Source organism: Haliotis asinina, chromosome 3 (assembly GCF_037392515.1).
Source record: "Haliotis asinina isolate JCU_RB_2024 chromosome 3, JCU_Hal_asi_v2, whole genome shotgun sequence".
NCBI lineage: Eukaryota > Metazoa > Mollusca > Gastropoda > Lepetellida > Haliotidae > Haliotis > Haliotis asinina.
In genome coordinates this window covers 65,293,953-65,307,776 of record NC_090282.1, presented here as the reverse complement: position 1 = coordinate 65,307,776, position 13,824 = coordinate 65,293,953, and the positions used below count along the sequence as shown (strand labels likewise).

At 38.4% G+C, this 13,824-nt stretch overlaps 1 protein-coding gene across 1 annotated transcript in view; it reads left to right on the top strand.

Annotated features, from left to right (window-relative positions):
- The window catches only part of LOC137276987 (laminin subunit beta-1-like), a 72,143-nt gene extending 58,500 nt beyond the window's left edge, over window positions 1-13,643 (top strand). The window contains exons 42-52 of the mRNA XM_067808643.1: window positions 676-816; window positions 1,525-1,661; window positions 2,754-2,933; window positions 4,822-5,070; window positions 5,802-5,997; window positions 6,398-6,568; window positions 7,455-7,537; window positions 8,290-8,396; window positions 9,494-9,621; window positions 10,345-10,567; window positions 12,688-13,643. Coding sequence (XP_067664744.1) covers window positions 676-816; window positions 1,525-1,661; window positions 2,754-2,933; window positions 4,822-5,070; window positions 5,802-5,997; window positions 6,398-6,568; window positions 7,455-7,537; window positions 8,290-8,396; window positions 9,494-9,621; window positions 10,345-10,567; window positions 12,688-12,830 — 1,758 coding nt within the window. The 3' untranslated portion in view covers window positions 12,831-13,643. The remainder of the gene's footprint in view (window positions 1-675; window positions 817-1,524; window positions 1,662-2,753; window positions 2,934-4,821; window positions 5,071-5,801; window positions 5,998-6,397; window positions 6,569-7,454; window positions 7,538-8,289; window positions 8,397-9,493; window positions 9,622-10,344; window positions 10,568-12,687) is intronic.
- The last annotated feature ends 181 nt before the right edge of the window (window positions 13,644-13,824 follow it).

The window sequence follows — 13,824 nt, the reverse complement described above, 5'->3', positions numbered from 1 at the left end:
ATGGATAAAGCTGTAGGTAGTGTGTAAGGTGGTACAGTCAATGGGTGAAGCTGTAGGTAGTGTGTAAGGTGGTACAGTTTATGGATAAAACTGTAGGTAGTGTGTAAGGTGGTACAGTCAATGGGTGAAGCTGTAGGTAGTGTGTAAGGTGGTACAGTCAATGGATAAAGCTGTAGGTAGTGTGTAAGGTGGTACAGTCAATGGGTGAAGCTGTAGGTAGTGTGTAAGGTGGTACAGTCAATGGATAAAGCTATAGGTAATGTGTAAGGTGGTACAGTCGATGGGTGAAGCTGTAGATAGTGTGTTAGGTAATACAGTCAATGGGTGAAGCTGTAGGTAGTGTGTAAGGTGGTACAGTCAATGGGTGAAGCTGTTTGTAGTGTGTAAGGTGGTGCAGTCAATGGATAAAGCTATAGGTAATGTGTAAGGTGGTACAGTCGATGGGTGAAGCTGTAGATAGTGTGTTAGGTAATACAGTCAATGGGTGAAGCTGTAGGTAGTGTGTAAGGTGGTACAGTCAATGGGTGAAGCTGTAGGTAGTATAAGGTGGTACAGTTTATGGGGAAAGCAATAGGTAGTATATAAAGTGGTACAGTTGATGGGTAAGGTGACTCAGTGAGTGTTGCCTGTTGCATTTTGATGATGAGCAACTATAGTGTTTGTTTCATTTTTCAGACGATTTCCGGCATCATGCTAACTTCAGATTCTTCCTTCCTGGAACTTGCTTTACCACCGGATGTCATCACGAAGATACAGATGGATGTTGTTACCACCCAGTCCAATGGCATTCTCATGTACATCAAGGACCCTGCATCAGTGAGTATTGCCTTCTATGTCCTGTCATCACCACTCAGTGTCTGACATCAGTGAGTATTGCTCTTTATATACTGTCATCTCCACTCAGTGTCTGACATCAGTTAGTATTGCCCTTTACATCCTTTCATCTCTTAGTCAGTAAGTGACATCAGTGAGTATTGCCCTTTATATCCTGTCATCTCCACTCAGTGCCTGACATCAGTTAGTATTGCCCTTTATATCCCGTCATCTCCACTCAGTGCCTGACATCAGTTAGTATTGCCCTTTGTATCCTGTCATCTCCACTCAGTGCCTGACATCAGTTAGTATTGCCCTTTATATCCTGTCATCTCTACACAGTAAGTACCATCAGTGAATACTTCCCTTTATATCCTGTCATTTCCATTCACTGTCTTAAACCTGTGAGTAGTATCTTTCATATCCTGTGATTTTCCTGTGAATACTGAATACTGAATATAATACAAACAGGTCTCACTTGTTTACATATCTTTCTGTCAGAAAGCGTTTATGTGATCTTTGTCTGTCATACTTAAAACAGTTGATTTCTCATTAGAGATTAGGTTTGTTGATCTCTGATTTTCCCCAGGTTTTCTATCAAGTCCTCTGAAATCCAAAGTAAAATCCTTATGTGTTCATTCATTTTTTATTTTAGTTACCACTTTGTAGAGCAGATGTGCTGTGTTTCTGGTAGAGCTGTTTATGTTTCAGACGGCAGTACTGTACCTGGCGCTGTTCCATGGTCATTTAATTCTGGACTACACAACCTCAAGCAGACTCCAGCTGGCTTCAAATGATCCATACATCAGTGATGGACGACTACACTCGATCACAGTCAACCTTACCCGGTATGGTGCAGCCATATTCTGTGTGGTTTTTGTCAGCATAGTCCTTGTTTGGATCACTGTGGACCATGACATCATGATCTACTCAGTGTCTGTAAGAGATGCTTTGATCTATTGGTGATGTGTTCAAACCCAGATCAATTATTGCTTGACTGCATCCATGGTAGCATGGTTGAGTGTCTGGTCAGACAAGGGTAAGGTTGGTGTTCAGTCTGCTGACTATGTTGAGTGAGTGATGTTTTATGCCACTTTTACCAATGTTCAATGAGTGTCACACAAGGGGACACCAGAAATGACAAAGACACAAAGTGGGCTTATGGCATGGCATAATCTGTGTTGTTCATCTGTCCATGCCCCTGTTAGTCATCTGTGAGGGATGAATTTGACATTTCAGGATGATGTCTGGTACAATACTGTTACAGTTTCTTTGGGTTGAAGGGCAGTTTGGTAGCCTGATGGTTAAAACATTTGCTTGTCACACCGAGGGTTTGACTCCCTACATGGGTACAATATGTGCACCCCATTTCTTGTGTCCCCTGTCATGATGTTGCTGGAATATTGCTAAAAATGGCATCAAAATCAACTCACTCACTGACTGGAAATGATATGACTTACAGCTTGCGTTAAATAGACCTAATGAGCAACAGTACCAAAACATGAATTTTAAGCTTTTCATCAACACCACCCAATACTTGAGTCATTTAAAAGAGAATCTCCTCCATGAAAAACTTGCTAAGGAATTGTCATTTTTATCAACAACTTTGGATACAAATGATATTAAAGAATGGGATTGTATGTATTTTCAAAAATCATTCTTAGTATCTTTATTGTTTGCATATGGATCATGCCAGTGTCTAGATTGTAAGAAGTACTCTGAAGTAGAGAAATATTCGTGATGTTATTTGATTTTAACATTATGGTAACCCATTTTACAATGGTTTCATCCAAGCGTTACGATCGCCAGAGGAAGTGAGATTAGAGATTCCATAATGGACTGTACAGTTAACAATGAAAACTGACATCTTTCCATCAAATGTCTACAGATGACTACATTCTCCAGCAGTTAGAAATTGCATGTACTGTACTTGTTTCCAGCCCTGCTATAACAGTAGACAGTAAAAGCTATGTTTCTGAAACAGTAGTGTCAGCGTTCAACCTAAACACTAACACTCCAGTGTTCCTCGGAGGAACAAATGACAGCACCACCATCACCTCAGCCTACCCTGTCAGGTCCTCATATGTTGGCGGAATACGAAACTTACAGATGAATGGCAGGTAATGAAACTGATGATTAACTTACTTTGGGAATCCGGGGGAGAAAAGGAGATCATGGCAAGGAGCATATCCTGATCATCAGGGTCATCCACTCTGAGGTGTCATCATTTATGGTGGCGTGCTTAATTTGCCAACAAATGGCAGGCAAAGAAACCTTGATGATTTGCTCCTTGCAATGACTCTCAGGGAGAAGATTAGGTTGCAGGAAGAAGCGCATCCTGCTCACACAGGGTAGGCAGCTATGGAGATTAGATGGTTTCATTTCGTGGCAGGGCTGAATGAGGGTTTTTTTTGTACAAAGTGGACATTTTCACATACCATTGAAGTTTTACCTCAAAAAGGTTTGTACCCGAACAATTCTGATCAATCCAGGTGATGCTTATGGAGCATGTTACAACACTGCCAACAGGGAGTAAACAGTTGCTGAAAATAGCATTGGTTTTTTTTGAGCATTCAAGGATGTCAGCTTGAGGAAATTTTGGTCAGTGGTAACCATGTCATCAGAAAGTCTAGTCTTTGTATAGACTGCAGGTCAAATATCTCTGTTTTATGCAGATTTTTGATTGTTGAGGAATCAGGGTCAGTGACTGGTGAATTTTATAAGTCTCACCAAACCCTAAACAGAAGCTGATGTCTGATTGGTTAAATCTGTTCAGAAGCCTCACATTTTATTGGTTGGTCATAGGTTGCCCATAGTGTAGGAGTGTAGCAAATAATACTGAGACTAAGTTTACTTAGACTGTGTTATTTTATGATTTGGATTTAATCAAACTGACAGTATTTCGTAAATCAACTGTCATCACTGTCCTGAACAGCTTAGGAAGAAAACAGATGTCAGCTAACCTGATCTCTCATCAACACATTTAGTATGTAGAAACAATATTGAATATCAAAGACCAATGCAGTCACTGAAAGATGAAAGTAAAATCATGTCATCTGCAAGACTTTGGGCAATACTCAGAGCTCCTTCATATTTGTCTTTAGCTCTTTGATAAAAAATACAGTATTAGATAGGGACAAACTTTATGGATGAACAACTTCTTTCGTCTTTCATAAAGCAGTGTTTGCCCTAACCCTGAAAAGCTGCAGACCCCAAGAACCCAGAATCATGGGTCTTAGTCTGAATGTATGGGGCCTATGTTTTAACTACAATATAAGGAACTTCTAGTGAACAAATAATATGACAACTAACAAACTGACACGAAGTTTAAAGATCATGCTCCGATTTCTCGAAACAAAGTTTAACTTAAGTTAGAGTTTGTACTCAAATTTGAGAAAATATATTTTCCAGAATGTACTGAAATTGATATCACATTCAAAAATAGAAGACAGTTTGCATTTATTGTATATATTGCTTAAGTTGTTGGGCTTTTTTATTTTCAAAATGCAGTTGATTTAAAATTTCAGCTGTTTCAAATTGTCAAACTCAGTTTGAATTTTGAGTAAAATTTTAAGTTTGTTTCGAGAAATCGGGGCCATATCTCAGTAGTGTAAACTGCTTCATTGAAAAAGATTGTGATTTTAACTAATAAACAACAGCTGCTTACCAAGATAAAGTTACAAATTAATGGATGACATTTTCTGAAAAGTAGTACCCTTTGATATTGGGAATGAAAAAGCTGTCAGCCATAAGGACCTGCAGAAAACTAAAAACACTCTGGGCCTTTCAGTCAATGGTTTTCAGTCAGATTCAGATCTAAGGACCCACGTTAATTTCAAATGCTACATGAAGCTTGTCCTTATCTGATTGATTCATCAGCTTCTAAATATGCCACTCAAAGCAGTTATACATTGGTAAACAAGATAATTTAGAATAAATTTCCTCTGTGGATAAAATTCAAGATGAATCTTTCCAGATGAATTAACACTCATTTGCTTTCTGTTTCAGCCCAGTTAATATCTATCAGGCTGGTGTTGTGAAAACATGGAGAGGTGGTAACCTTGGAGGAATCGCTACCCCTCCGAATGCTCCCCCTCCCATTCCCTATACCACCACCCCACCCCCTACCACCCCACCAATCCCTGTCTGTGGCACCCTTGCGCCATTCACATCCAGTACTTCAGGACTCTGGTTCACAGGCAACAGTTATTGGCATAAGATTCTTGGAACATCAGAAAAAGCCTATTATTTGAATCCGTAAGTAGGAATCTTAATGAATATGTGTCACAAAAATATTTTTCCTAAAATGGATAGAATTATCATTGAAATGCCCACATGTTATCAGAAATTCGCAGGCCACTGTAACTTGATAATGCCCCCAAATCGCTTGACCGTTACTGTTTTAATTTTATCAGAATTTCTATCCAATATAACTAAAACAATGGTAATACTATTTTTCTGGGCATCATTTACAGAAGTGCACTGGTCCCGGAGATTTTTAGGCAATAGACCGAGTATTTTCGTATGGTTTTCTGATGGATAGCCCTTGACTTTGAATCATTTTACTTGTACAAGTTTTGAACACAATGTTTCCAATGTATTGTGCTGATGCATGGTTTTGAGTCTGCAACCCTTCACTTAGTAGCTTGGCAGTTTTATGCACTAGGCTTCGAAGTATCGCTGTGAAGACTGTGATTGTTTGTCAGTATAAAGCTTGTTTTTGCTCACAAGACGGGTAATGCAGGCAGCACACATGCAGGACACAAGTAGCAGTTGCAGCGCATGTGTAGTACATGCGCCAGGCAAGGTATCAGCTGCCAGGTGCATCCCAGTTGTTTCAACAGTAAATACCAAATATTGAATTTATATCTAAAGTATGTCTTTGGTCATTTTCTATGTTAGATCAAAACCTCCTCCTCAGTTTGGATCCGTAACTAATCTTAAAAACCTAAATTAAAAGTTGACGCTGCCATTTGTTCTCCTTCCAGATTGGTCTTAACGGTAGACTTCCAGTCCTACGGGTCTAATGGGCTGTTGTTCCTGGCATCGGACTCTGCAACCACGCCGACTCAGTGGTTGCTCATATACATGAAAACTGGACGGATCCATCTTGATCTCAAGGGGACGAGCTTCACCTCGGCTATAACTTCTAATTTCACATATAATGATGGTGTTCGTTATGCAGTAAGTTTAAATTTTGTTTCCATGGAGTGAGGTTAAAGATTGTTGATATTTGTTTGTTTGCATGACTTATTATAGTTGTTTTCAGTGAGAATTGTTTAGATTTTATTTTAGTTTTATTTGTTGGCTTGTTCATTATTTTCTTTGTTCTTGCACTCAGCTAAGTGCACTTTGTTCTTCTAAGTGCACTTTGTTCTTGCACTGGTGCACATTAAGTTTGCAGATTGTGAGATACAAAATGAAAGCTTTTAGGTTTTATTTTACTTCTTGTTATCTATGCTTCATGGAAATCTGTAATGAAACTCTCTCAAAAGGTTTTGCCTACGAATTGAAGAAGGCAATAAAACTCCTAGCATCATGGTATAGCTGGAAACATTTGCATCCACATGCTGTTGGGTTTCAGGTGGATTTCGTTATATATGGAACATATGCAGTCCTAATAGAGAACAAAAGAAAAGACTTTGTCAACAACATCGGAGGAAATATATCTGCACCTGCCATCTGGACCACCATTAATGAAATCACTGTAGGTGGGGTGACAACACCCACCGTACGGTCATTGCTTACAATGCTGGTGAGCAATCACAATTCCCATGTTTATATTCTTTAGCAATGCTATTAGGCAGTAACAATTCCCATGTTTATATTCCTTAGCAATGCTTTTAGGCAGTCACAATTCCATGTTTATGCTCCTGAACAATGCTATTAGGCAGTCACAATTCCATGTTTATGCTCCTGAACAATGCTATTAGGCAGTCACAATTCCATGTTTATGCTCCTGAACAATGCTATTAGGCAGTCACAACTCCATGTTTATGCTTCTGAGCAATGCTATTAGGCAGTCACAATTCTCATGTTTATGCTCCTGAACAATGCTATTAGGCAGTCACAATTCCATGTTTATGCTCCTGAACAATGCTATTAGGCAGTCACAATTCCATGTTTATGCTCCTGAACAATGCTATTAGGCAGTCACAATTCCATGTTTATGCTTCTGAGCAATGCTATTAGGCAGTCACAATTCTCATGTTTATGCTCCTGAACAATGCTATCAGGCAGTCACAATTCTCATGTTTATGCCCCTGAACACTGCTCTTAGGCAGTCACAATTCTCATGCTTATACTCCTGAGCAATGCTCTAAGGCCATCACATTTCCCATGTTTATACTCTCTTCCAATGTTGTTAGGCAAAATTCTCACGTGTATATTCCTTGCAATGCTCTAAGACAGTCCCAATTCCCATGTTTATGCTCCTTAACAATGCACTGAGGCAGTCACACTTCCCATGGTTATACTTTGTTACAATACTCTCAGGCAGTTGCAGTTGCCATTTATATTCTCTCTTCTCAGTTGTCTACACTTGTCTATTCAACATACAGAAAATGTATATTCCTGCACAAGGTAGGACAATGTTTGTGTGACATCCGTGTCTCCATGTTTACGTATTGTTGTTTCTTCAGCCGCCAGTGCCTGACTTTCAGGGCGCCATCTATGAAGCAGTTGTACATTCCAGCAGAGTTGGCACCCAAAGATATATATTCAAGTAAGTTATATTGTCAAGACTTTGAATGGCATTTACAAGTGGTACACATAAGGAAGAGAGTATTTTATGGATGTCAACATAATAAAGAAGTTATATGCCCTCCAAAAAGAGTGGTGTTTCATTAAATCAAAGTGCTATGGATTTATTTCAGACAAAACAATAGCATTGAAAAATGTGTACCAGAGATATCCTCCTCACATTTATGTGAACCATTATCGTGTGATTTGTACATTTGAGTCACAGGACAGTACGCAGAGTGTTGATATTACCACCACCATATGATGATGGGTGATTTAGTCGATGCCTCGTCCACCTGTATTTGTTTTATATCTAGAGCATTACTCAGAAACTCTTCAATATTTCTCAACAAAAATTTGTTGATACAGTGTGTATCAAACAGAAGTGTTGTCTTTTGCTTAGATTTTGGACATTTTGATTTTTCTCATTCCTTGGAAACAATTTGGATTTAGTCTCAACAAAGGGGTGGTTTTCATTTACGGAGCATAACTAAAAAAACGCTCAAAATATGTAAACAAGATTTGGTAGATATATCAAACAAATACTTCTACTTTTGTCTTTCTTGCTTGACAAGAATGAGTCAAAACGTTTCGCTCACAAAATCAAGAAGCTGTTACCCATTAAGTCACTTCATTATTAAACGTCATGTATGGCTGTGATTCTCATGATCACTGATGCTTCCAGCGCTGTATCCATAATGAAGAAAACTCTTGATGTGAGCGTCAATTTTTCAGGAAGACAAATACTGATCCAGCAATAACCGTTAGCAACGTACTTGACGTCCCTCTTCAAGCCACATATGGGGTTTCTGTGAGTGGAGTCAACTCGTACATCCAGATCGGTGAGTTAGCTGGACACGGTGGGCCTAGCATTGCAGATGTATACATATGAATACATTTACGTATGACTGAATATTGATTACCTGTCAAGTGCAGTAACCTATGGTTCAAATGAACTCAAACTCTACTAATTTTAGGTCCATATAACTGTAATTCCTTAGTAAACATTTTGAGTAAAACACACAAGTGTCTCAGCCAAAAAAATACAGTTTTGTTATATCTTTAGTTTGTTGTAGGCAAGCATATATGGTAGTTAACTGTACTATATGGCCTTCAGGATTGTTGAATCTCTACCTGCTCTACATTAATAGATTAAAAGACAGATGTGGTTACTTTTATTAAGAGTAAAATCAAGTAGCATAGAAATATTTTGTGAAGGATGACAAATTATTGCAGTAGCAGTCTGCACATAATCAGTGAAGTCTTTCAGCCTTTGTCGCCAATCTTCAACTAGTCAGTTCTTGTGTCAAGCTTTTGATAGTGAGGATTGACCTTTACTTCACTGAGGAATTAAGGCCAAGTCAAAAAGACCAAGAAAGGATTAACACATTCTGAAATATATGTAGTCTGTCTGAGGTTCTGTTTGTACAATGTTCTGCTGACAGAGCTTAGAAGGCAACTTTATGGTCAGTTCATGACCTGAGGGCAGGGATTGATGTTCATGATACCAGTCACAGCATTGTCTGATATGATCCTCATTGCACAGAATGATCATAAGCCAAGATTAAAGTATGGAAGTAAAGGTTAGCCTTATGCTAAGGTTGTTTGTGGAACAGGACCCATGTTGCCATTAGCACTGTGACAGATTTATGCCTAGATTAATAAATGGAAGTGGACATCACTTGAGCAATTAAGATCACTTGATGGAACAGGGTGTCATTGTTCAAAACAGTCTAATACATTAAAATGTACCTGCAACATTTTTAACACAAAGGCTGTTAGTACAACAAAACTCAGTGTCCTGGTTCAGACTCAATTCATTATCGACAGTCTTCTCATAGGTTTAAAATTTCTGAGTGTGACATTAAACAACAAATATATGTAATGGAAGTAATACAGAGGTATTTTTAGTGACATATCTGATTCTGCTGACCACCAGGTTCACAGACAGTATCAGGACAACTGACCGTCCAGCTGACTGTCACCAACATACAGCCGTCTGCCATGCTCTTCTACATCTATGGTGGACCCAACCTTTTTGTTGCACTTGATACCAAGGAATACAGGGTAAGGATTGCAGACACATCAGATATGGCTGAGAGTCAGTCTCAATGAAAGCGAATTCTTTAATGTCACAAATTCATGTACAAACTGGTCTGGAAATGAGTAGGTAATGCCCTATTTAATATTACTTACATATGCATGTTCTTAATTTTGAAATAAATACAGCCCAAGAAGATAAGATTTGCAGTAAATGTGTGTGCAAAAGACAGCACATGGTCAGTAACACCTGGACCATGACATACAGTTCCAAATAATGCTACCTGTGAAGATCAGGGTGAGAACTGATCTTCAGTAAACCATGCTTGTCGTAAGAGGCGACAACAGGATCAGATTGAGAGATCTGGGTGAGAACTGATCTTCAGTAAACCATGCTTGTCGTAAGAGGCGACAACAGGATTGGACTGAGAGATCTGGGTGAGAACTGATCTTCAGTAAACCATGCTTGTCGTAAGAGGCGACAACGGGATTGGACTGAGAGATCTGGGTGAGAACTGATCTTCAGTAAACCATGCTTGTCGTAAGAGGCAACAACGGGATTGGACTGAGAGATCTGGGTTAGAACTGATCTTCATTAAACCATGCTTGTCGTAAGAGGCGACAACAGGATTGGACTGAGAGATCTGGGTTAGAACTGATCTTCATTAAACCATGCTTGTTGTAAGAGGCGACAACGGGATCGGATGGAGATGCTTCATTTGTTCTGTATAATACCTGCACCTATTTCAGATTAGAGTCACTGTGGGGTCAAATGCTGCATCAGCCTTCACTGCCATCAGTTCGGACCTCACCAACTTCTGTGATGGTCAGTCACACACATACCTCCTCCAGCTGACTGCTTCTGGGGTTCAGATCCAGGTGGACAGTAACACCAACTTGGTGTACCCCTACCCAGCAGGCTTCACCATGCCCACTATAACAAATGGAATTGCTGCAGTTGGGGGACTCCATGGTATGTAATAACCTGGCAGGGTCTCCTTTCAAGAAGCAGTCTTTACTTTAACCTTGAAGGTTAACCTTAAAACTCACATTCTTTAACACTGCACTAAGGTTACCTTAGTGATTTATGATCACCTTAGTGCTTTGTGAAAGGAGGCCCTGGTGATCTTATGTGATAACCTGTCTAGTAAAACTGTGTGATGTCATTTCTAGTAAGACTGTGTGATATCATGTCTAGTAACATTGCGTGATATCATGTCTTGGAGATCAAGTCAGGGTTAGACTTGATCTTCAGTAACTCATTCTTGTCGAAAGAGTTGACTCACAGACTATGGAGGTCGGTCTTGCTGGCTTGGTTGACAGATTTCATTGAATCTCAGTTGCATTGATCAATGCTCATGCTGTTGATGACAGGATTGTCTGGTCCAGATTTGATTATTATCAGAATGCTGGATAAGTGCTGAATGCAGCATTAAGCCACAAATAAAAGAAGTCAAGTAATACTTTGATATAAGATGTCTAGTAATGACAGTAATGATAAAATGTTGAGTAATAAGAGGCGATTTCTAATAATGCATAAAGGAATCATATGTTATAACGTGTGTTGTAATGGCGTGTAATAAGGTCATTGTAGTGTCTAATATATTCGGGATTAATTAGTAATGAGACTTGTTTTCCAAACAGAGATTGAGGTGAATTATAATTCACTGATATTATTTTGTAAGACATCATAGGATAGTGTTTGACAACGCCTTCATGTATTTTTTGGTAAGACATCAAAGAATAGCATGTTAAAATCTTGAGGAATATTTTTTGTAGAACATCATAGAATTGTGTGTGAAAACTTGAGAATATTGTTGCAATACATCATTGAATTGTGTACTTCACACCAATTGAATATAGAAAAAGCTTAAGATTGTGTGAAATGTGTTCCTGTAACTACGTGGAAAATGAGCATCATTTCTTGTTGATATGCACTGCTTACGATGACCTACGTAACTGTTTTGTTACCCCTAATGTTTTCACTCATCGAGCCGTGTGTAAATTCAACCGACTAATATGTAATGCTTCTCCTATGGTCTTACGACGTCTTGCCATGTTTATATTTTACGCTAATGATCGGCATCACCACAGCTCGAAGGCTGCAAATGTATCTATAACGTGAATAAAGAAAGGAAGAATTGTGTGTGAAAACCTTGAGGAACTGTTTTGTAAAACATCATTGAATTGTGTGTGAAAACCTTGAGGAACTGTTTTGTAAAACATCATTGAATTGTGTGTGGAAACCTTGAGGGACTGTTTTGTAAAACATCATTGAATTGTGTGTGGAAACCATTGAGGGATTGTTTTGTAAAACATCATTGAATTGTGTGTGGAAACCTTGAGGGACTGTTTTGTAAAACATCATTGAATTGTGTGTGGAAACCTTGAGGGACTGTTTTGTAAAACATCATTGAATTGTGTGTGGAAACCTTGAGGAACTGTTTTGTAAAACATCATTGAATTGTGTGTGGAAACCTTGAGGGACTGTTTTGTAAAACATCATTGAATTGTGTGTGGAAACCATTGAGGGATTGTTTTGTAAAACATTGAATTGTGTGTGAAAACCATTGAGGGATTGTTTTGTAAAACATCATTGAATTGTGTGTGGAAACCATTGAGGGATTGTTTTGTAAAACATTGAATTGTGTGTGGAAACCATTGAGGGATTGTTTTGTAAAACATCATTGAATTGTGTGTGGAAACCATTGAGGGATTGTTTTGTAAAACATTGAATTGTGTGTGAAAACCATTGAGGGATTGTTTTGTAAAACATTGAATTGTGTGTGGAAACCATTGAGGGATTGTTTTGTAAAACATTGAATTGTGTGTGGAAACCATTGAGGGATTGTTTTGTAAAACATTGAATTGTGTGTGGAAACCTTGAGGGATTGTTTTGTAAAACATTGAATTGTGTGTGGAAACCTTGAGGGATTGTTTTGTAAAACATTGAATTGTGTGTGGAAACCATTGAGGGATTGTTTTGTAAAACATTGAATTGTGTGTGGAAACCTTGAGGGATTGTTTTGTAAAACATTGAATTGTGTGTGGAAACCATTCAATTTACATGTTAATGTGCTGTTTCTGTTTCAGTCCAAGGGTTAGCATTCCAGACACAAGTGTCTCAAATCAGCATGCAAGGCTGTGTGCAGGCAGTTGTGATCAGCAGTGTCAACGTTGACCCCACACAACACCTGTCTACCAGCGCAGGCACAACCCTGGGATGTAGTGCCTAACAGACTGGTTTGTTCAAAGACAAAACATTGGTCTATTCACCACACTAATAGTCCTTCATGACCACTCATTCGTTCCCTTAGTCACATGCTGATCACTCCACCACTCACCCACTGAGCAAGTAGGTATCAACAAAAATGTCTTCCAATATTTCTGTTTCAATACAATGTTTATATTGAAAATGTTTATTGCAATGTTACAAGTAACTTGCTTATTTTACAGACCTTAAATAATCCCCCACAACATCGATCCTTGGAGAATGCGATACTCAATATATGTATGCTCATAACTGACGATGCTGTGTCCTGAGGAAGGATTAGGCACCTTACAGTAAAACTCTTTAACTGTTTCATGAAACACACAATGTGAAACACAGGGTATGTGAAATATTAATCTTTTTATGGTATATGTTAAGAATCGACTCAATATTATAGGAAGTGTTGAGAAACAAATGACCTAAGGTCCATATTGTAGCTTTTCAGGAGAGAAGGTAACAACTAGTCAGAGTTTAAGGGATTTTTTTTGTAAATTATGCATATTCAGCATGCTGTAATTCTGCAGAATATTAATATATCCACATAAAATTTCACTACAATGTAAATCTCAACATGACAATTAGCCAGGTATTCTTATTTTTATATCGAAACATTCTGCTTCTCAGCCCTTTATACGTGAAATTAATATGTGAAGATTGCTTTTCTAAAACTGAGGATGACAATGGGTCCTGTGTCAGTATCTTCTGAAAGATATTAAAATGTGCGGAAATAGATTTTGATATTTTGTATTGCTGTTAAATAAATAAAATATTGTCTTTATATTTGATTGTCTTATTATTTGATTATATTCAAGCATTTATGCTGAAGGGGACAGGTTCAGTTGATAAGTTTTGTCTTTATATTATAGCTGTTTGGATGATAAATAACTGATATCATTAAGATCACCGGACTAAATGTCAAGTCATATGTCAAGTTACACAATAACCTGCTTGTTGACCTG